Raw genomic sequence first — 21,532 nt, forward strand, 5'->3', positions numbered from 1 at the left:
CAAATATGGTGCAAGTCATGAAAATTATATATTATTTTGCACCAGAATTCCGGCACATTTAGCTTGAAAAATCTGCCGCTGTGAGTGAAACACCAGTACAGGATAAGAATACCCCGAATAAATATTTATACTTCCTTTTTTTTTTATTATTCCTAGAGTTAGAAGAGAGGGCTTGACATCTTTGTTTTAGTAAATACATGAATTGCCAAAAAAACAACAATACTGATTCATCTTTCAAAACTCTGCATTATCCCCCATTCTCTTCCTGTAAATGTAGGAATTAATTAAAAACTGGGAGTTACTACTCTCACTGTCAATTCACATGGTTCAATTACGGCTGACCATGTCAAATTGGGCACAAAGAAGTGAATTTCAATGTCAAGTTGTTAATGTACTCATATTTCTGGAAGGAAAGAGAACATTTCTAAGAAAAAAAATGTTCCAGAACAGTTATTTATAGTTAATGCAAGCATTTACTATAACAGGTCAGCAGAATGGATAGATCCTCTTTAAAGGTTTAAGGGCAAAAACTGCACCATGTGAACAATGCTATAGATATTCCAAACTGACCAGTCCTCTCCTCCACCCAACAACATACACACACAGCTCACAAAATGTCACAGAACTCAGATTATTAACAGCATTTTTATGTAGGAAAACCCAGATGTCAGCATCAGGATGAAGAAAACAAATCAGTTACTTGCACAGTTAACATAGTCTTTCAAAGATCAATTTCATCATATACATCATTAATAATTCCAAGTGTATAAAAGACAAGTGACAAAAAGAGAAAAAAAAAATAAAGAAATAAAAATCAAATAAATAACTCAGTGGATGAAATGTTACGGTTGTTGTGGACACATCTGGACCATTCCGATAAATTAGTAACACTACAAAAGAAAAAAACTAACAGAACAAACAGAGAAATAACAAAACCATGAGAGCCATTGATATGAGGCAGAGAATAACAGAACAGGTATTTAACACTTCCCTCACATTCAAGGCAATTCATTTATGTTGTCATTTTCTTATTATAGTACACACTAAAAAAATACCCCCAAATTGATACAATTTTCAGTTCATAATTTTTTTGTCTAATGGTATAAGTGTGTGCATGAATGTATAGAAATATATATATTCAGAATTTATACATTGTGCGCATAGAGAATGAGTCCTGGATAGAGAGAAGGTGACTGGGACGAGGAATAATGCTGTAACGTAACCACTAAATAAGGAGGACACAGTGTAAATATCAACCTTGGTGCTGAAGCAATTCATAGACATAAATTTAAAGAAGTCAAATCATACACCACAGTCATAAGACGGCATAGTCTCACCCACACAACCGCAAGGGTCATCTAGCCCAAACTGGCATCTTACAGTCACATGATAATGGCTCTGAGACTTTTCCCCGTTTTCTGCTCGGCATGATTATGGGTGGTCATGAAGGTACGTGCTAAAAACAATTAGGGGGTTGAGCTTTTAGGACTATGGCCCGCAGTAGCAAACAATTTATTTAGCAGTAACCAAAGGATTTCACATTGTTCTAAAATGGATTGTCCAGAATTGGAAAGAAAATGCCTGGGTTATCCCAATTTGTAGCCAAATGACTAGTACTGTTCTTGGAAAAAAAAAATAGACTTTCTCTTTCCTGGACAACCACTATAAAACCAGAGTAGCTAAGACAAGGTAAGGCTTCACTGATCACGTCTCTTTTATAATTTATGATGTACAAAATGGTAACATAAAAATCATCCCATATCTAATCATTATGACCTTTTTAAGTGAATCAATACATATAAACATTCATATATAAGTCATCGAAAAGCTTAAATATTCTGTATATAAATATACATATATACACACACATGTACACACTTTAACATGCAATCAGTTGCAAACTTTTCAGGAGAATACACGGAAAGTATTTACCCCCCCCACCCTGCCATGGACCACTACTGTAAACATTCTAGGTAAGCAGTACACACGCATGTCCCCCATCAGTACTAGGCTCAAGCTTGGCGGTGTTTCCTATGCCCAACTAGGAGAATGCATCTATGCAGTGGGTACAGTAACATGGGCATTTCTACAGAAAAGTCATACTATTTCGATTTGTACATTGCAAGCACAAACTCAGGAGTGTCTACCCTTATCAATCACGCATACAGTGTTTTATTGGTTACAGGCATGATATGTTTATGCCCCCAGATAAATTTACAGGTTGTATTTTAGAAAAAAAAAAAAAAAACGTCTAAGAATTGCTTTCTTAGCTGTAATATGTACAGGAAATTCTAAAATCCAAAAGACCAATGCTATAAAGTAATCGCAGTAGTGTCAAAATGTAGATAAGTAACCAGTAATCCGTAGAAAGTATGTATCAACCTAGAGAGAGATAAACCAAGAGCATCTACTCTTTGGAACCCCCCCAAATATTTTTTTTCTTACATTGTCCAGCATTAAATCAAAGCTTATGGTCTTTTTGCAGAAACTGCACCACCTTTCTCTACTCGCCCTTTCTGGTACTGCTGCTCTGCCTCATTCACTTTGTGGGGGTCCAGCTGCGATATCACACAAATCCATTGACATGAGTAGCACAGTTCCTGTAGGATGACTTTCTCTAATTAACACAACTCATTTTTGGTAAATTAAATCCTTTTTTTTTTTTTGTAAAAATGGCAATACCTGGGTTCAAATGGGATTTATTAACTATCTGAAGAAAATTTAGAAGTCACAGATGAAGCACAACAACAATCTCTTTTCTTTTCCTTCATTTTCACAATATTAGAAAACGTTTCATTGAGCGGATTTCTACTAAATCTCCATTGAGCACCCTCAATTATAACTGTACCTGATTGAAGCAAACACTGATCGAGAGGTCATCCCAAGTATCCGACACTTACAAGTAGATTCATAATAAAGTGCTAATTATTCTGCAGAAAAAGCAAAAAAAAGTAACGCCTGAAGTTCCCAGCCTGAGTGCATAGTCAAGTAATCTTTTCCATCATGAATGTACCTTCATAAGGCTAAAATAGTATCCACCCATCTCAGAAAATTGTCATTTACCAACCAATTATGACTACAGGTGAGCAAATTTTTCTAAATTCAGTTCCGATTATGATTGGCAGCGAATATTGTATTTGCAATACTCGCCAAACAAAGCCGAATGTCATTGGGAGTAGAAATGACTGAATATGCTCGGAACCGATCATCAAACAAATTCGGCATGAACAGGGTACCAATATGGCACGAATATGGCAAATTCAGATTCGGAGACCGAATCCGAACATACTCGCTCAACTCTAATTATGACTAATCCAGTAATTCAGCTCAGCCACCAAGGTTTTCCAACACGATACCCTGGCAACCATGTTTGAATCCAGCTGGTTTACAAGTCGTAAAAAATTATTTCCCAAAAAAACGACATCTGTAATCAGAGGAATGAGCAGAGAAAAATGGTGGTCCACCATTTTATAAACCACTCGCATGAAATTCAAGGTTATGGATTTGAGAAGAATGCGAGATACCAGACTAAAGAATACAACTAATACTGGCCAGAGACATGAGACTGCTGTAAACCAACAGCTACCAGTCCTGATTGACCCAAAACCAAACAAATTAGTGTGTCAGCCTAATCTTATTTCTGAAATATGTTTGCAGCACCTCAAGGGAATGGTATATTTGCTGTGCTACCATGGACAGCAGCTCATACCCACATGCGTTGTGTCCTTGTACAAAACGAAGGGCACAAGAGCGCATTATGGACCATACGAACGACTGTATGAAATGGAGACACATAGAAGCAAAGTAGAGGACTCATGCACCTCTATGGCCCTATTTCAGTTCAGTACAAATTGAAACCATATTATAGGGTGTGCACAAAAAAACAGGATAATGTAACACAATGTGCAAATAATACCTAAATTCAGACTTTGGGTTATATTTTACTTCTTAAATGTTAAAAATACCCCAAAATATTTTTTATCCAAACCCCTCAACTGCATATTTGTACGTTAAAAAAATATATAAAATGAAAGACTGCGTGCCCATGACAACACTTCTGTCCCTATACCCGAGTGGTTGCTAAAAGGTCCTTTGTCCCTAATGTGACATTTTTGGCTTGTAAAACATGCCATGAGTGTTTTGAGTTGCATTTTTTTATTAAGACATTTTACCATGCATTTCTTTAAAGCCCTAATATCCTATCCTTGATGGTCAGAGGTGTCAGACGTGCTTATTCCTTAACATGTACACTCAACAGGTTAAGCAGACTGTGTATATGTATAAATGAATCAGTTCGACAGCTTGTGGCCAGGTAAGGATCAGAACACCTAACATGTAACGGTCAGCATAGTTACTCACTTAGGCCAGGTTCACATCACGTTTTAGCAGCCCGTTCAACGCAAAGCGTTGACAAGCTGCTAACGGTATAGCATAACACAATCGCATTATGCTATAACCGCTAGCGCAGATGAATCATCTGTGCTAGCACAGATGATTCATCTGCGCTAGCGGCGACGGAGCATTAGACGCTGCAGGCCGCGTCCGAGGCTCAGTCAGCGAACGAAGGCATATCACGAACGCGTGCTGCTTTACAGCATGCATCGCGATGCGCACGACAATGAGGCACAATGGCGGCATTAACGGACTGCGTTACATCACGGTATACCGTGGTGTAACGCAGTCTGTCAACGGACTGCCTATAACGCAGTGTGACCCCGGCCTTAGGCCTCATTCAAATGTTCAATTTTCATCCACAGGCTTGATCAAGATTTTTTTTTAAGGAAAGAATACGTACCTATTAGTCTATAGTGCCGATTACAGATCCTAAAATTTTGCAGACCCAAAAAAAAAACCAGATGAATATATGATCATCTTTTATAAGTCATGGATTAAACTTGCCAATGCAAATCTATAGGTCTGTGAAAATAAAAGACAGCATACAGATGCCCTTGCAATGGGCAGGAGGAGCTTTGCAATTTATATATATATTTTTTTCATACTAGAAAATCACTGATGAAACACTGATGATAAAAACGGTCACACGGACTAAACACTGATGAAACGCTGACCTTTTTTGATACGATTAAAATCACCAACTTCTAATCGAAGCCTGAATCACATTTTTCCAAATTTATTACTTGCTATGTAATTGAATTTGCAAAAAAGGTCCCCATACACATTAGACATTTTGTTGTTGGTTGAATTATGGTAATGCCGATATAGACATTCAACCTGGTCAAAGATGTTCTTGTAAATAACTTGTAAACAGGAGGTGAGGGGGAGGTAGAGCTACAGACTGAGCTCCTCTTCCCTCCGGTCTATATAGAATGATATCCGTAGCAACTGCCATCTCCTATCTCAGTAATGGGAAAATCAGTCTTCACCGAATACAGATTTTATCTGGGAATTGATTTTTTTTTTTAACTAACTGATCAGTCTTAGCAGAAAAAGAAGCAGATTTCTCTGATAAGATATATTACAAAGTTGCTTATTTTCATGGGTACTATTTATGAAAAAATAAAGGACAGTTACTCTAAGTTTTTATATGAGGAATTAATGTTTTGGTTGAGCTTGTTCACGTTCATCAATTTTAATCAAATGTGTATGGGGGGCCTTAACCCCATCCTGACAGGAGTAGGGAAATAAATAGCTGTTAGAATAAAAAAAAAAAACTTTACAAAGTAACAACATGAATGTCACTACCAGCCTCATCACTCATTAACCGTAAGATTAAGAAAAATATACGACAGTGATTAATATATCTGTCATCAGCTACTCATGGACAAATCAATTTTCTTCTTTTTACTAAAAAGAATGAATAAAATTATTTTTTTTCCCTAAGTCATTATTTTATTTATATCTGTACATTTTTATCTACACTAATAAACTAGTAAAATATAATAAAATAGGGGAAAACTTTAAAATATTAAGAAAAAAAAAATAAAATTAGCCCATGATTTTTTTTCCTTACTTCATTTAAAGATTTTGGCTAAAATACGTTCTAAACAAACTAACAATAAAAAACTCTCAATACATCTTCTCCATAGGATCACATAGATAAAGTGGCAAGAGAAGTTTTGCTTCTGTTTATTTCTACCACCAATTTAGTCCATTCTGCATTAGTGGACAGCAGATCTGTGCCAGATTAGTTCAACACCTGCTGGGTATGTTTTCTTTAAAGGGAACCTAGCAGCAAATTCATGCTGCCCAAACCACGGGCAGCCTGAACCTGAGACCATTTACATTATTGCAACCAAGTATATTTTACTCTGAAAAACTGTGGTGCATCAGAAAAATAAAATACTTTCACAGGCCAGCCAGGGACCAGGAGTCACGGCGGGCTCTCCCCGCACACCGCCATAGACTGACGAGTCTATACTATGTGTGTATAAAGAGACATGCCAATAAAGATGAGCAAGAAGCCGCTGCCTTCTTGGACTAGTCATCCATGACGCATGGTTCCCAACTGGTTGTTAAGATGTTTTCTCTGAAACGCCAAAGTGTTTCAGACCAAAATATACACAACTGAAATAGCATAGATGGTCTCTGATTCATGCTGCCCATGGTTCAGGCACCATGAATCTGCTGTCAGGTTCCCTTTAATAAGCAGTCCTGCTTATAACATTATTTTGATGCATCCAGTTATAATGTGGTCATCTACTCTACAGTGATTTTCTACCCTATAATCCCTACCCTACCTTCTACCCTATAATATATTTCTTTCACTCTCTCTCTCTCTCTATATATATAAATTTTCCATTTGCTTAAACTTGGTATACAGAAGGTCATACCTTTACATTTCAAATAAGGTGACATTTGGATTAAGTGCTCCCTTTAACTAAGCTAAAAGTACAACAGGAATTGGAGGGATAAAATGGGCTAAGTAGAAAGTGCCTAGTATGTAAGGGTGCTTTAAATTGAAACAAATAGCCTAGGATTAAAGAAAAAGATCTGCCATTTTTCTATGTCCATACACTATATATGTATAGTAGCTAACTAGGGATAAGTTGTAATTAGTAATAGCCAATGGGTAAAACTATCACCATTTCTCGGGGGAAAAAAAACACGCCCTTTCTTCTAATCAATTCCTGAAAAGTCCATTAAGGCAAAACTTTGAAATTGACTATGTGTAACAAGGTTGATACATTAGTCTCTCCAGCGGATGTACACATCGTCAGCCACCTCCAACAGTTGGATTGCCTCTCTTGCCATCTAACACAACCCAAAAGCATATTAAAAATTATAATAAGGGTGATCACCAGGCAGACACAATTCAAAAAGTATTCACGAACTGATGTATATATTGATATCTGGGTTTATCAGTGAAAATAGCATTTTAAATCAGAGATAAAGGCAAATCTATCGGGTTTATTTTTAGCAGCCTACGCCTTTTATAACAGAGCTTGGGGTAAAATAGCTTGCCTTGCAATGCATGATAAAAAATTTGCTCTGGGAGCAAGAATAACATTTTTGAAGGTAGGTGTTTCCTTATTGCATAAAATGGCCAATCATCATTCCTAAGTTCCATTTACAAGGTCTGTGGGATATTTTTTGAGCATCTGATGGATAATGCCATCAATATAGCCCGTGGGGACAGATGATCTTTTTGCCCAGTGACAGCTCTCATCAGATTCAAGTGCTAGACATCAATGGCAATAGTAAATAGAAACTCAAGTCTGACATTTACAAACTGTGCCACCAATAATGATGAATTTTACAGAGGTCAACTGAGATAAGCAATAAGCAATCGTGATAACTAACCAAACACCAAAACCATAAGTTTGAATCGGCATTTACTAAGCTTACCCCACTGCGAAGGAGCCACCAAAGGTTATTGTTGTTAAAAAAAAAAATTAGTGCATGGAACAAAGGAATCCCTATTTATTTCTTCTACATAAAATCTGAATAAACGTTATGACTAACTGTCCAAATGACAAAACTGACCAAAGGTGTATTTCTATCTCAAAATGATGGCATATCGATCCCAAGAATGAAGGAGGTGCTGCACCGATTCAGAGCTCCGGCCCCTTCCCCACCTTCTCCTGCACTTTGGTGACATTCCCTGCACAGATCCATTAAACTAAATGGGCTTGACTGAAGTACCTGTTACAGCCAGGTGACCAGGAGCACCAATGTGCAGCAAAAAACAGTGAAGGGCCTACAGAATAGTTTTCAGCCTCAGGTTTGCCTGGGAAAGTTGTGAGGTTATACCCCAAATACCATTAACTGATGGCAAATGAGGTTTGTGATGCCTTGAATTCATCCCAGTTTTGTGGTTTATACAAATCCTTTTTTTGGATCACTTTTTTATGATCACAGAATCCACTGCGCAGCCGGTAAACACATACACACAAACAGAACATCATACTCTAGATTTAGCTTTCCATCATGGTTGATTGCGGACAGCACCAGTTATATTGCTTTAGCCAAAAAAGCCTGTCTTTGGATGAAGGGATTGCTGCTTTAAGGCTTTGTGCTACACTGTGCCTTTAAGTCAAGTCGAGCCTGATCTGTGTTAAGGGAAAAGGCAAGGAACAGAGATGACTTGGTTTCATAAAAATAATCTATGGAATGGAAATTAAAAAAAAAACAAAACACGTAAATGCAATTCTCTGCTTTCCTACAACATCCACGATTTGTGGTTCTGTCTACTATAAGAGTCAAGGTGTTACAGACATACCACGGAGATAAAAGGGAGCGATTTAGGTAGAATTTTACTGATGGACACTCCATAATGTAAGAAATATCTATGAGAGAAAGAACTCACAAGTCACAATGTCAAGGAGTCAAGTTCTAATTAGCATTGTCCGGAGATTCTCTCAAACCAGTATCGTCCTTCTCCGATGCCTGCGTTTCATTTGTATCTACATAGTTCTGGCCACTGGGAGACGGCTGCTCCTGGTCTGGGGATTGAACAAAGGGCACAGTCTCTGGTTCTGAAGTCTGAAGGTCCCCCTTTACTTTCTTTCTCTTCCTCTTTTGTGGATCATGACCACCTGCCTCTGAAGAACGGCTAGACTGCACCCCTGGTATTGTCATGCCAATGCCTGGCGACAGAAACATGGAAGGGTACAGTAGACTTGGGGACATGCCTGGGATAAGGAATGGGTTAAAAGCTACTGGGCAGCTTTGAGTCACTGCAGGATCAGTCTGCTCTTTGAAAGGGATGCCCGCAGTTTTCTCTGAAGTTGTAGAATCTTGAGTACTAACTTGGCTGGCGTCTTTGTCCTCGGTGGCTTTCTCAGAATGAGTGGCACCACTTTTTATTGTGCTTCCTAAAGATGATGACACAGAGGATGAGATGGGAGGATTTATGATCCCTCCGACGCCAAACATCTGTGGCATGGCAGTCATACCCGGGAGCATCATGGGTAACATACTTAACGTGCTTTTTACGTCCTCATTGGCCGATAATGTTGTGAATCCAGTAGGAAAGCCCACCAGCCCTGTCAGTGGAATACCTTGCATATTTCTCATGTTTTGCAATCCCACTATATCCATTCCAGCGATTAAGCCGTTCATAAAAAGTGGGTTCATGCCAGAAGATGAGGTATCAGATCCAACCACGCCTGGGGTCTTTATCAGATCACTACGTGGTCTTCTTCCTCTCCTCCTGGGCCCTGTGTCACATACAATGGTATCTGACAATACCCTGCCGAACTTTGTTTCAGGAAGAAATCCCTGTGGACAAAAAACAGATGAGAAAACAAGTACACATTTTACTTACTACAGATACAACTGCATAGCCTGGGATCTGTGTACAATATAGGGATTCATCAGAGACTGAAGCTATTAAAGGGGTTATCCGGGACCTTTTTCCCCCTTCCTATGGGGCTAAGAATTTACCGGCAGGTAACTGATAACTACCTGTCTGTTCTACAAATGACTATCCTCCTGATTCCTTGGACTTCACATCGACAAGCTGTTCTTTCTCTTCTGGTCTGCTCGGATGATGGGCGTTACTCCCTACATCATGCTAGTTGACAGCTAATGCCTCGCAGTTAGCGGTCTGTGACCTCTCTGAGAGATCGCAGGACAGAACAGGCAAGGAATTAACAACTACCCAACGGAAAGTTATTAGGTCCATGGGAAAAATACAAAATACTCAGATAATCCCTATAATGCTCTGCACACACAAGCTCTACAGCTTCCAGCTATAGTAAAGGCCTTACAGCCAAATCACCAACTTTAAAAGGGAACCTGTCATGTAAAAATAACTTGTTATTCTGCATATAATGGGTAAACTTGCAGGTTAATAGCGTTTTAAAGTCATACATCCACCACACTGACAGCCCAGCTACCGAAAGGAAATTAAGTTAATTCATTCTGGCAGCCTCCAGCTTTCAACCACAGAGGAGCGTTTCAGTCAATGCTCAGTACACATGAGCAACGGCTGTAACCACTCCTGGTAGTGACTGATAGCCAGAACTCCACTTGATGAGTCGGCTGTCAGTCAGTGCTGGGCATGGTTACAGCTGCTGCTCACTGTATACTGAGCATCGACTGAAACTGTGCCTCTATGACTCAATGCTGAAGACTGTCCAGAGGGATAAACTTCATTTCCTCCTAGTAGCAAGGAAAGCTGTTAACCTGCTGATTAACCCAATGTGGTTGTTTTTTTACATGACAAGTTCCCCTTTAATGAGGTTCATCAGAATTCCAGAAATTCTTTGCATGACATGGCTATAGATTTTCCCCTATAAGCAATATTTCTAGGGAAGAATCTAAAAAGGTAATCATATATGTGACATCAGATAAACCAAAACTTTTTTATTCTGATGCAGGCACATAGAGATATAGTAGAGACTCCATATAACAAATTACAGCTTTATACAAAACGAAGCCATAATATACAACCCCTGGCAAAAATTATGGAATCACTGGCCTTGGAGGATGTTCATTCAGTTGTTTAATTTTGTAGAAAAAAAGCAGATCATAGACATGGCACAAAACTAAAGTCCTTTCAAATGGCAACTTTCTGGCTTTAAGAAACACTAAAAGAAATCAAGAACAAAAAATGTGGTAGTCAGTAATGGTTACTTTTTTAAACCAAGCATAGGGGAAAAATTATGGAGTCACTCAATTCTGAAGGAAAAAATATGGAATCATGAAAAACAAACAAAAAAACACTCCAACACATCACTAGTACTTTGTTGCACCACCTCTAGCTTTTATAACAGCTTGCAGGCTCTGAGGCATGGACTTAATGAGTGTCAAACAGTACTCTTCATCAATCTGGCTCCAACTTTCTCTGATTGCTGTTGCCAGATCAGCTTTGCAGGCTGGAGCCTTGTCATGGACCATTTTCTTCAACTTCCACCAAAGATTTTCAATTGGATTGAGGTCCGGACTATTTGCAGGCCATGACATTGACCTTATATCTCTTTTTTCACAGTTTTTGCTCTATGGCAGGATGCATTATCTTGAGAAATGATTTCATCATCCCCAAACATCCTTTCAATTGACGGGATAAGAAAAGTGTCCAAAATATCAACATAAACTTGTGCATTTATTGAAGATGTAATGACAGCCATCTCCCCAGTGCCTTTACCTGACATGCAGCTCCATATCATCAATGACTGTGGAAATTTGCATGTTCTCTTCAGGCAGTCATCTTTATAAATCTCATTGGAACAGCACCAAACAAAAGTTCCAGCATCATCAACTTGCCCAATGCAGATTCGCGATTCATCACTGAATATGACTTTCATCCAGTCATCCACAGTCCCCGACTGCTTTTCCTTAGCCCATTGTAATCTTGTTTTTTTCTGTTTAGGTGTTAATGATGGCTTTCGTTTAGCTTTTCTGTATGTAAATCCCATTTCCTTTAGGCGGTTTCTTACAGTTCGGTCACAGATGTTGACTCCAGTTTCCTCCCATTCGTTCCTCATTTGTTTTGTTCTGCATTTCCTGTTTTGGAGACATATTGCTTTAAGTTTCCGGTCTTGACGCTTTGATGTCTTCATTGGTCTACCAGTATGTTTGCCTTTAACAACCTTCCCGTGTTGTTTGTATTTTGTCCAGATTTTAGACACAGCTGACTGTGAACAACCAACATCTTTTTGCAACATTGCGTGCTTTTAAGAGTTTTGTTGGAGCTACGAGTCATGTCAGTCCACTTGGTGCAACAGCTCACCAAGATGTGCTCACTCCTTTTTAGATGCAGACTAACGAGCAGATCTAATTTGATGCAGGTGTTAGTTTTGGGAATGAAAATTTATAGGGTGATGCCATAATTTTTCCCTCAGAATTGAGTGATTCCATAATTTTTCCTCTATGCTTGGTTTAAAAAAGTAACATTTACTGACTACCAATTTTTTTTTCTTGATTTCTTTTAGTGCTTCTTAAAGCCAGAAAGTTGCCATTTGAATTGACTTTAGTTTTGTGCCATGTCTGTGATCTGTTTTTTTTCTACAAAATTAAACAACTAAATGAACATCCTCCAAGGCCGGTGATTCCACAATTTTTGCCAGGGTTGTGCATGAACCTATAAAATAAATGTAATATTAATTAGCTTCTGCAGTGTTCATGTGGAGGTTATCGTACCCTTCGTCCTGTGTCTTTGTTCGCAACAGACATCCTATCTTCACCAGTGAGGATGCCGATGTCCACTTTACTAGGATCCCTGCACCGCTGGCGCCTCGGTTTGGGTTTATCTGAAAAACTCTGCAAGACATAAGGAGTTACTTTGGGTTTTCTCATACACTAAGTTCTTACCCTGCAAAGTACTATAATGTAGCTTTAAAAGCCAGGATTTGGCACAACTCTAATCCCCAACATTTAACCAATTAGTTTCTGTGGTCAATGATGATGGCAGCATCCAAGTAGTTATACAGAGGGAGGAGGTTCCATCTGTTACCTCACTGCTCCCTTAAACCCCTTTGCCCCCAAGCATGGTTTGCATGTTAATGACCAGGCCACTTTTTACAATTCTGTCCACTGTCCCTTTATGAGGTAATAACTCTGGAACGCTTCCATGGATCCCGGTGATTCCGAGAATATTTTTTCGTGACATATTGTACTTCATGATAGTGGTAAAATTTATTTGATATGACTTGCATTTATTTGTGAAAAAAAGGAAATTTGGCAAAAATTTTGAAAATTTCGCAATTTTCCAACTTTGAATTTTCATGCACTTAAATCACAGAGATATGTCACACAAATTACTTAATAGGTAACATCTCCCACGTTTACTTTACATCAGCACAATTTTAGAACAAAATTTTTTTTTTGTTAGGAAGGTCTAAGGGTTAAAAGTTGACCAGCGATTTCTCATTTTTACAACACTATTTTTTTTTAGGGACCAAATCACATTTTAAGTCACTTAGAGGGGTCTATATGATAGAAAATACCCAGAAGTGACACCATTCTAAAAACTGCATCCCTCAAGGTGCGCAAAACCACATTCAAGAAGTTTATTAACTCTTCAGATGCTTCACAGGAATTTTTGTAAAATGGAAAAAAAACAACATTTAACTTTTTCACAAAAAACAACTTTAGATCCAAATTTCTGCATTTTGACAAAGGTAAAAGGAAAAAAGGGACCCCATAATTTGTTATGTAATTTCTCCTGAGCACGCTGATACCCCAAATAGGGAGAAAACCACTCTTTGAGCGCATGACAGAGCTCGGAAGGTGCACCATTTGACTTTTTGAATGAAAAATTTGATGGAACAATTGGCAGACGCCATGTTGCCTTTGGAGAGCCCCTGATGTGCCTAAACAGCGAAAATCCCCCACAAGTGACACCATTTTGGACATTACACCCCTCAGGGAGCTGGTCTAGATGTTAGGTGAGCCGGTTGAACCCTCAGGCGCTTCACAGAAGTTTAACGTTGAGACGTAAAAATAAAACAAAACAAAATCAAATTTTTCCCACAAATGTTTTTAGCATAAAATATTGCATTTTCATAAGGGTAACAGGAGAAATTACACCATACAATTTGTTGTGCATTTTTTTCTTGAGAACGCTCATACCCAATATGAGAGTAAAAAACTACTGTTTGGGTGCACGTCAAGGCTCGGAAGGGAAGGAACATCATTTGACTTTTTAAATGTAAAATTTCCTGGAATCATTAGCGGACGTAATGTCCTATTTTGAGAGGCCTTGATGTGCCTAAACAGTGGAAACCCAACACAAGTGACCCCATTATGGAAACTAGACCCCTCAAGGAATGTATTTAGATGCATGGTGAGCACCTTGCACCCCCAGGTGCTTCACAAAAGATTATAATGTTGAGCATGTGAAAATAATAAAATCACAGCAGAAATTACACTATATAATTTGTTGTGTAATTTCTCCTGAGTATGCGGATACCCCACATGTGGGGGAATACTACTTTTGAGGCACAGTAAAAAGCTCAGAAGGGAAGAGGGGCCATATTGGAATTCAGATTTTGCTGGAATGGTTTGAGGGTGTCATGTCACATTGGCAGAACCCCCTGAGGTGCCAGAACAAGAAAAAACCCCTATATGTGAATTCATTCCAATGAATTCATCTAGGGATGTATTGACCATATTAACACCACATGTGCCACACATAATTTTATACCAAATTTTATACTTCACATGTTGTTGATAAAAATCAACACCATGTGAAGAATTGGTTTTATTTATTTTTTACGCAGTTCCTCGTGCGGTATAAATGATTAGGCGACTTTATTCTTCAGATTTATATCGGGTTTTCCTGTTTGGCAGCGGTCACACACTAAAAGACGCTTTTTGTTGCAAAAAATAGTTTTTTTATCATCACATTCTGAGAGCTATAATTTTTCCATATTTTGGCCCACAGAGTCCTGTGAGGTCTTACTTTTTTGCGGGACGAGTTGACGTTTTTATTGGTACTATTTTCGGGCACATGACATTTTTTGATCGCCTTCTATTCTGATTTTTGGGAGGCAGAATGAACAAAAACCAGCAATTCATGAATTTCTTATGGGGGGGGGGTTTATATCGTTCCGTGTGTGGTCAAATTGATTAGGCAGTTTTATTCTTTGGGTCACTACGATTACAGTGATACCTCATTTATATTTTTTTATGTTTTGGCACTTTTAAACAATAAAAACTGTTTTATAGAAAAAATAATTAGTTTTGCATCACTTTATTCTGAGAGCTATAACTTTTTTATTTTTTTGGTGATGGAGCTGTATGGGGACTTCTTTTTTGTGGGACAAGATGATGTTTTCAGCAGTACCATGTTTATTTATATCCGTCTTTTTGATCGCGTTTTATTCTACTTTTTGTTCTGCAATATGATAAAGCATTGTTTTTTGCCTATTTTTTATTTTATTTTTTTATGGTGTTCAAATATGTGCATTTTTATTGTTTAGATTTTTTTTCATTTAAATATTTACTTAGAGATACAATATCTTTTGATCTTTTATTATTTTTGATTTTTAAAAAAAAAACCCAAAACTATTTTTACAATTATTTAAATTTTTATTTTTTCTTTTAACTTTTTCTAACTTGTTTACTTTGTCCCACTATGGGACAATCATTTTTTGCAGGCTGATTGCTCCTACGGCATGGGAAAGAAATCTGATTTCAGAAAGGGGTTAAAACACAATTGTGGTTGTGCTAATAGCAGACATGAAGGAATGGTAACCTATCTGCGGATGCCTTTTAGGTCCTGGAAGAGGTCGTCCTTTATAGGCTGACTTAGTTTTAAACAGGTAGCAGTGATAACTTAATGAAACCACAAACGTCCATGATGATGATGATTACACAGAGGTTAGCTACTTACACCTGCGTATGTTGGGATGTCTATTGAGCAGTCCGACTGCTGGCGCAGCCACTCCAGGAGACTTTTGTTAGGAATCACTTTCTCTGTTTGCGGTTTAGTGGCTGTAGTAGAATGTGAAGAAGTGGCAGAGCCTTCTGTACGAGTTGAGCTCAGTTGAGATGGCTCTTCCCTTAACCCCTATATGCAAAAAAAGAGAGCAGGTAATGGATAATAACAAGCGTGACTCCATATAGGGTGGACATTAACCCCTTCAGAACTTGTGATTTTCCTCTGATATTCATGTTTATTTTGTCATATAATGTACTGGAACACAGGAAAAAAATTCTAGGTGTGGTGAAATTTCGAAAACAGTGCAATTCAACAGTTGTTTTTTGGGGGTTTTATTTACCATGTTCACTAAATGCTAAAACTGACTTGCCACTATGATTCTCCAGGTTATTACGAGTTTGCAGATACCAAATTTGTATGGTTCTTTATTGTTTAAGTGGTGAAAAAAAGACGCCATTTTGCGAGACCTGCAGCATTCTTTATTTTTCTGGATCTGGGGGAGAGGTTATTTTTTTGTGCACTGAGCTGATGTTTTTATTGATACCATTTGGGGTAGATACAATGTTTTGATCGCCCATTATTGCATTTTATTGCAATGTTGCGGCGTTCCAAAAATAGGGATTTTTGTGTAGTCACCGTAAAATCCTTTTCTCCGAGCCTATCATTGGGGGACACAGACAGTGGGTGTTATGCTGCTTGCCACTAGGAGGACACTAAGTAAACACAGAAAAAAGGTAACTCCTCCCCTGCAGTATACACTCTCCCGCTGGCTGGGAATTCCCCAGTTCGGTGAAAAAAGCAGTAGGAGCATTAAACGAATGACAATAATCATAACTCTGTCAAAACCTAAAAATGCTACAGTGAGCCAATAGGCCAAACAGGGTGGGTGCTTTGTCCCCTAATGATTGGCTCGGAGAAAAGGATTTTACAGTGAGTACACAAAAATTCCTATTTCTCCTACGCCTCATTGGGAGACACAGACAGTGGGACGTTGTAAAGCATTCCATGGGTGGGGAGCATACAACTGCTAATACCCCATGTACCACCGGCTTAACACTGTGGTACTGCCGATTGCAGGATGCGTCTGCCAAGAGCTGCATCCGCAGAGGCCTGAACGTGAATTTGGTAATGTTTTGTAAAGGTATGCAGGCTGGACCAAGTCACAGCCTTGCAGACAGGTCTGAGAATGAATTTGGTAATGTTTTGTAAAGGTATGCAGGCTGGATTAAGTCGCAGCGTTGAAGACCTGTTCTGCCGACGCCTGGTGCCGAATGGTCCAAGAGGCGCCCACTGAGCAGATAGAATGCGTCTGAATCCCTGCTGGGACAGGTGTGTCCTGGACACGGTAGGATTCCTGAATAGCCAAGCAAATCCACCTGGCTAGCGTGGTTTTTGAAGTGGCTAGACCTTTCCTATGCCCCTGTGGAAGTACGAACAGGGCATCTGACTTGTGGAAGGGAGCCATCCGCAAGATGTACCGTCTCAGAGCCCTGACCTCATCGAGGGTGTGGAAGGCCCTCTCAATGCAATGGACTGGAGCCGGACAGAAGGAAGGCCAAACAATTTCTTCATTGAGATGAAAAGAAGACCCAACTTTGGGCAGGAAAGACGGGGACGTCCTGAGAGCTGCCTCGTCCTGATGAAAATTCAGGAACGGAGGACGGCAGGACAGGGCTGCCAATTCAGAATCTTGTGCAATTGACATAATTGCAGCTAGAAAGACCATCTTCCAAGAGAGAGTAGCTAGTGGTACGTACTGCAGTGGTTCAAAAAGAGACTCCTGTAAGGCTCCGAGAACCAAGTCAAAGTCCCATGATTCCAATGGCCCTTAAAATATAGAGGCGCCACCTGGGAGACTCTCTGAATGAATGTCTTCAACTGAAGTCCGGTGGCAATTTTGCATTGGAATAGCACTGACAAGGCTGAAATCTCGCCTTTGAGCGAGCTAAGCGAGAGACCTGACGTTAATCCGGATTGTAGGAATTCCAATATGGAAAGAATAGAAAACACCAGTGGGGATCGACCACGGTCCTTGCACCACGAGAAGAAGGTTCTCCAGGTTCAGTGATAAGTGCGCATGGATACGGGCTTCCTAACATTAATCATGGTGGAGATCACATCGGGAGAAAAAAACAGCCTGGGCTAAAAACCAGGATTCAACGGCCACGCCGTCAAAGACAGGGCCCCGGAGTTCTGGTGGTAAATCGGGCCCTGAGAGAGTAGATCCATGCGATCTGGAAGTCACCAGGGAACGCCGGCGACTAGTTGTACTAGTTCTGCATACCATGGCCGGCGCGACCAATCTGGCGTGACTAGGATCACTGGTATTCCCTTTGCTCTAGTTTTCTTGATGACCCTCGGGAGCAAGGGACGAACTGCACGGGAGCCGGAACCGGTGCCACGGCAGAACAAGGGTGTCCGCTCGGATGGCACATGGATCGCGCGATTGGGTAATGAATCGAGGAACCATCATCTACTATGGCAGCCAGCATCCACTTGAGTACAACCTCCTGATGAACCGTACCATCTACGGGGAAACACGTCGGGGTGCACCTGAGTCATGATAAGTCCTACCTTGGGGGAATATGTGTGGCACATTTTTTTTGTTATATCGCTTGTCTATCTATTAATCATGGGACTGTTTTGGTGCTGTCAGCATATGAGGGGCTTGGAGGACATCTGATATGAGAACTCTTAGAACTATACTGAATTGCCTAATAACTGAGGAAGTTTGCTGACATCTTTTGCTTAAAACATGTCTCATTGTTTATATGAAAAATTCTGTGCCATAAGGCCATTAATGAATTATATATGTGCCTAGTAGATTCTAAATATATACATTACTGTGATCGAGAAGTCCCCCTGATCTGTTGGAAGGAAAATGGTCATGTACTTTGGTTTATGCTACACCTATTGGGTGCCTATCTAGTTTCAAGGCTCACTTCACCTCTGCCCTTTTTAGACATTGTTTTCCCACCTTTCTTGTTAGGGTGAAATAGGGGAGTGAGGGAAAGCCTACGTTGAGTGGGGGCGCCAAAATCATCCTATTAGGGTTCCAACCTCCACGGCTAGGCAGGAATAAAATTTAGCTCTATTGCAGGGTATCCTATAGGCTAGGGTTTTTTTTTATCCTATGGTATTATCTATATATCAGTTTTTCACTGGGTTGGTGTGTTCTTTTAAATTGAGATAAATAAATTTGAGTTTTATAGGGAAACTAGCTGAAGAGCCTGGTGTTGCCCGGGCATAGTAACTAACTGTGGTTAGTTATAACAAATTATAATTATCCTCCATCCCATAGTCCCGTGCCCATATACCCATCATACATATCCACCATCCCATAGGCCCGTGCCCATATACCCATCATACATATCCTCCATCCCAGAGGCCCATGCCCATATACCCATCATACATATTCTCCATCCCATAGTCCCATGCCCATATACCCATCATACATATTCTCCATCCCATAGTCCCATGCCCATATACCCATCATACATATTCGCCATCCCATAGTCGAGTGCCCATATACCCATCACACATCCTTCATCTCATAGTCCCATGCCCATATACCCATCATACATATCCTCCATCCCATAGTCCCGTGCCCATATACCCATCATACATATCAGACATCCCATAGTCCCGTGCCCATATACCCATCATACATATCCTCTATCCCATAGTCCAGTGCCCATATACCCATCACACATCCTCCATCCCATAGTCCCGTGCCCATATACCCATCATACATATTCTCCATCCCATAGTCCCGTGCCCATATACCCATCACACATCCTCCATCCCATAGGCCCGTGCCCATATACCCATCATACATATCCTCCATCCCATAGTCCCATGCCAATATACCCATGCTGACCGGGCATAGTAACTAACTGTGGTTAGTTATAGCAAATTATAATTATCCTCCATCCCATAGTCCCGTGTCCATATACCCATCATGCATATTCTCCATCCCATAGTCCCATGCCCATATACCCATCATACATATTCGCCATCCCATAGTCGAGTGCCCATATACCCATCACACATCCTTCATCTCATAGTCCCTTGCCCATATACCCATCATACATATCCGCCATCCCATAGTCCCGTGCCCATATACCCGTCATACATATCCTCCATCCCATAGTCCAGTGCCCATATACCCATCACACATCCTCCATCCCATAGTCCCGTGCCCATATACCCGTCATACATATTTTCCATCCCATAGTCCCGTGCCCATATACCCATTATACATATTCTCCAGCCCATAGTCCAATGCCCATATACCCATCATACATATTCGCCATCCCATAGTCGAGTTCCCATATACCCATCACACATCCTTCATCTCATAGTCCCTTGCCCATATACCCATCATACATATCCTCCATCCCATAGTCCCGTGCCAATATACCCATCATACATATCCGCCATCCCATAGTCCCGTGCCCATATACCCGTCATACATATCTCCTCCATCCCATAGTCCAGTGCCCATATACCCATCACACATCCTCCATCCCATAGTCCCGTGCCCATATACCCGTCATACATAGCCTCCATCCCACAGTCCAGTGCCCATATACCCATCACACATCCTCCATCCCATAGTCAACCACTGTGACATCATACTGAGGGGCAGGGCTTGATAGGCGCAGTTTCCCCATTATGCAAATAGGGGCATTATGACATCATAATGAGGGGCGGGGCTTGACAAGCACACACTTTTTCCCCATTATGTAGACAGGGGCAAAATTGTTTGGTGAATTGGAACGCGCAGGGTTAAAATTTCGCCTCACAACATAGCTTAGGACGCTCTCGGGGTCCAGACGTGAGACTGTGCCAAATTTTGTGGCTGTAGCTGCGACAATGCGGATACCTATCCCGGACATACACACATACATATATACATACTTTGAGCTTTATATATTAGATATATGTTAACTTGTTTAGTTTATTATTTCCTAAGAGATTCTTACTTGAGCTTGATTTAATGAATCGAGGAACCCTGTTGTTTAGTCTTTAGGCCATATGATCCACATCCGGAGTCCCCCAGCGATGGCAGATCTGCTGGAAAAAAAAAAAAACTTCCGGATGACGAGACCACTCTCCTGAGGCAAGGCCTTGGCAATTGAGAGAAAAACCACCGCCCAATTGTCCACACCCGGGGTGTGGATTGCCGAGATGGGCGAATGGTTGGTCTCGGCCCAATGGAGGATGTGACTCACTTCGTGCATGTTCATCCTGCTCCGAGTACCCCGACGGTTGATATACGCCACAGCCGTGGCGTTGACGGATTGGATCCTGATGAGGTGACCTGCGAGGAGATGGTGGAAACTTAGTAGACCTAATTTGATCGCTCGAATGTCCAAGATGTTGATGGGGAGACGTGACTCTCAAATTAACCAACGACCCTGTGACGTGTGATGACGAAGAAAAAACCGCACACCATCCTAGGAGACTGGCGTCGATGGTCACCACCATCGTACTGGGAGAAAGAACTTCCCTTAACTCAGAGAGGATTTCAGTGTCCCCCGCTTGGGGGCTCGTCTGACCCGCAGGGACAGAAGGAACCGACGGTCTAGGGAGAACGGGTTCTTGTCCCAAGTTAACAGCAACGCATGTTGTAAAGGGGCGGAAATGGAACTCTGCGAATGGGACCGCTCCCATCGCTCCCACCATGTTTCCGAGAACTATCATGCTGAAAACGTATGGAGTGAGAAACCGGTCGGG

At 40.5% G+C, this 21,532-nt stretch overlaps 1 protein-coding gene across 7 annotated transcripts in view; it reads right to left on the reverse strand.

The window, feature by feature from the left end:
- Nucleotides 1-626: 626 nt before the first annotated feature.
- CHD6 (chromodomain helicase DNA binding protein 6) overlaps nucleotides 627-21,532 on the reverse strand; it is a 275,948-nt gene continuing 255,042 nt past the window's right edge. For all 7 annotated transcript variants that reach the window (XM_073555368.1, XM_073555372.1, XM_073555370.1 and 4 more), the window contains 3 exons: nucleotides 15,743-15,919; nucleotides 12,547-12,666; nucleotides 627-9,681 (listed from right to left, as the gene is read on the reverse strand). In XM_073555368.1, coding sequence (XP_073411469.1) covers nucleotides 8,794-9,681; nucleotides 12,547-12,666; nucleotides 15,743-15,919 — 1,185 coding nt within the window. In that variant the 3' untranslated portion in view covers nucleotides 627-8,793. The remainder of the gene's footprint in view (nucleotides 9,682-12,546; nucleotides 12,667-15,742; nucleotides 15,920-21,532) is intronic.

This window comes from Dendrobates tinctorius, unplaced genomic scaffold (assembly GCF_039654945.1).
Source record: "Dendrobates tinctorius isolate UK_male_01 unplaced genomic scaffold, ASM3965494v1 ptg000223l, whole genome shotgun sequence".
NCBI lineage: Eukaryota > Metazoa > Chordata > Amphibia > Anura > Dendrobatidae > Dendrobates > Dendrobates tinctorius.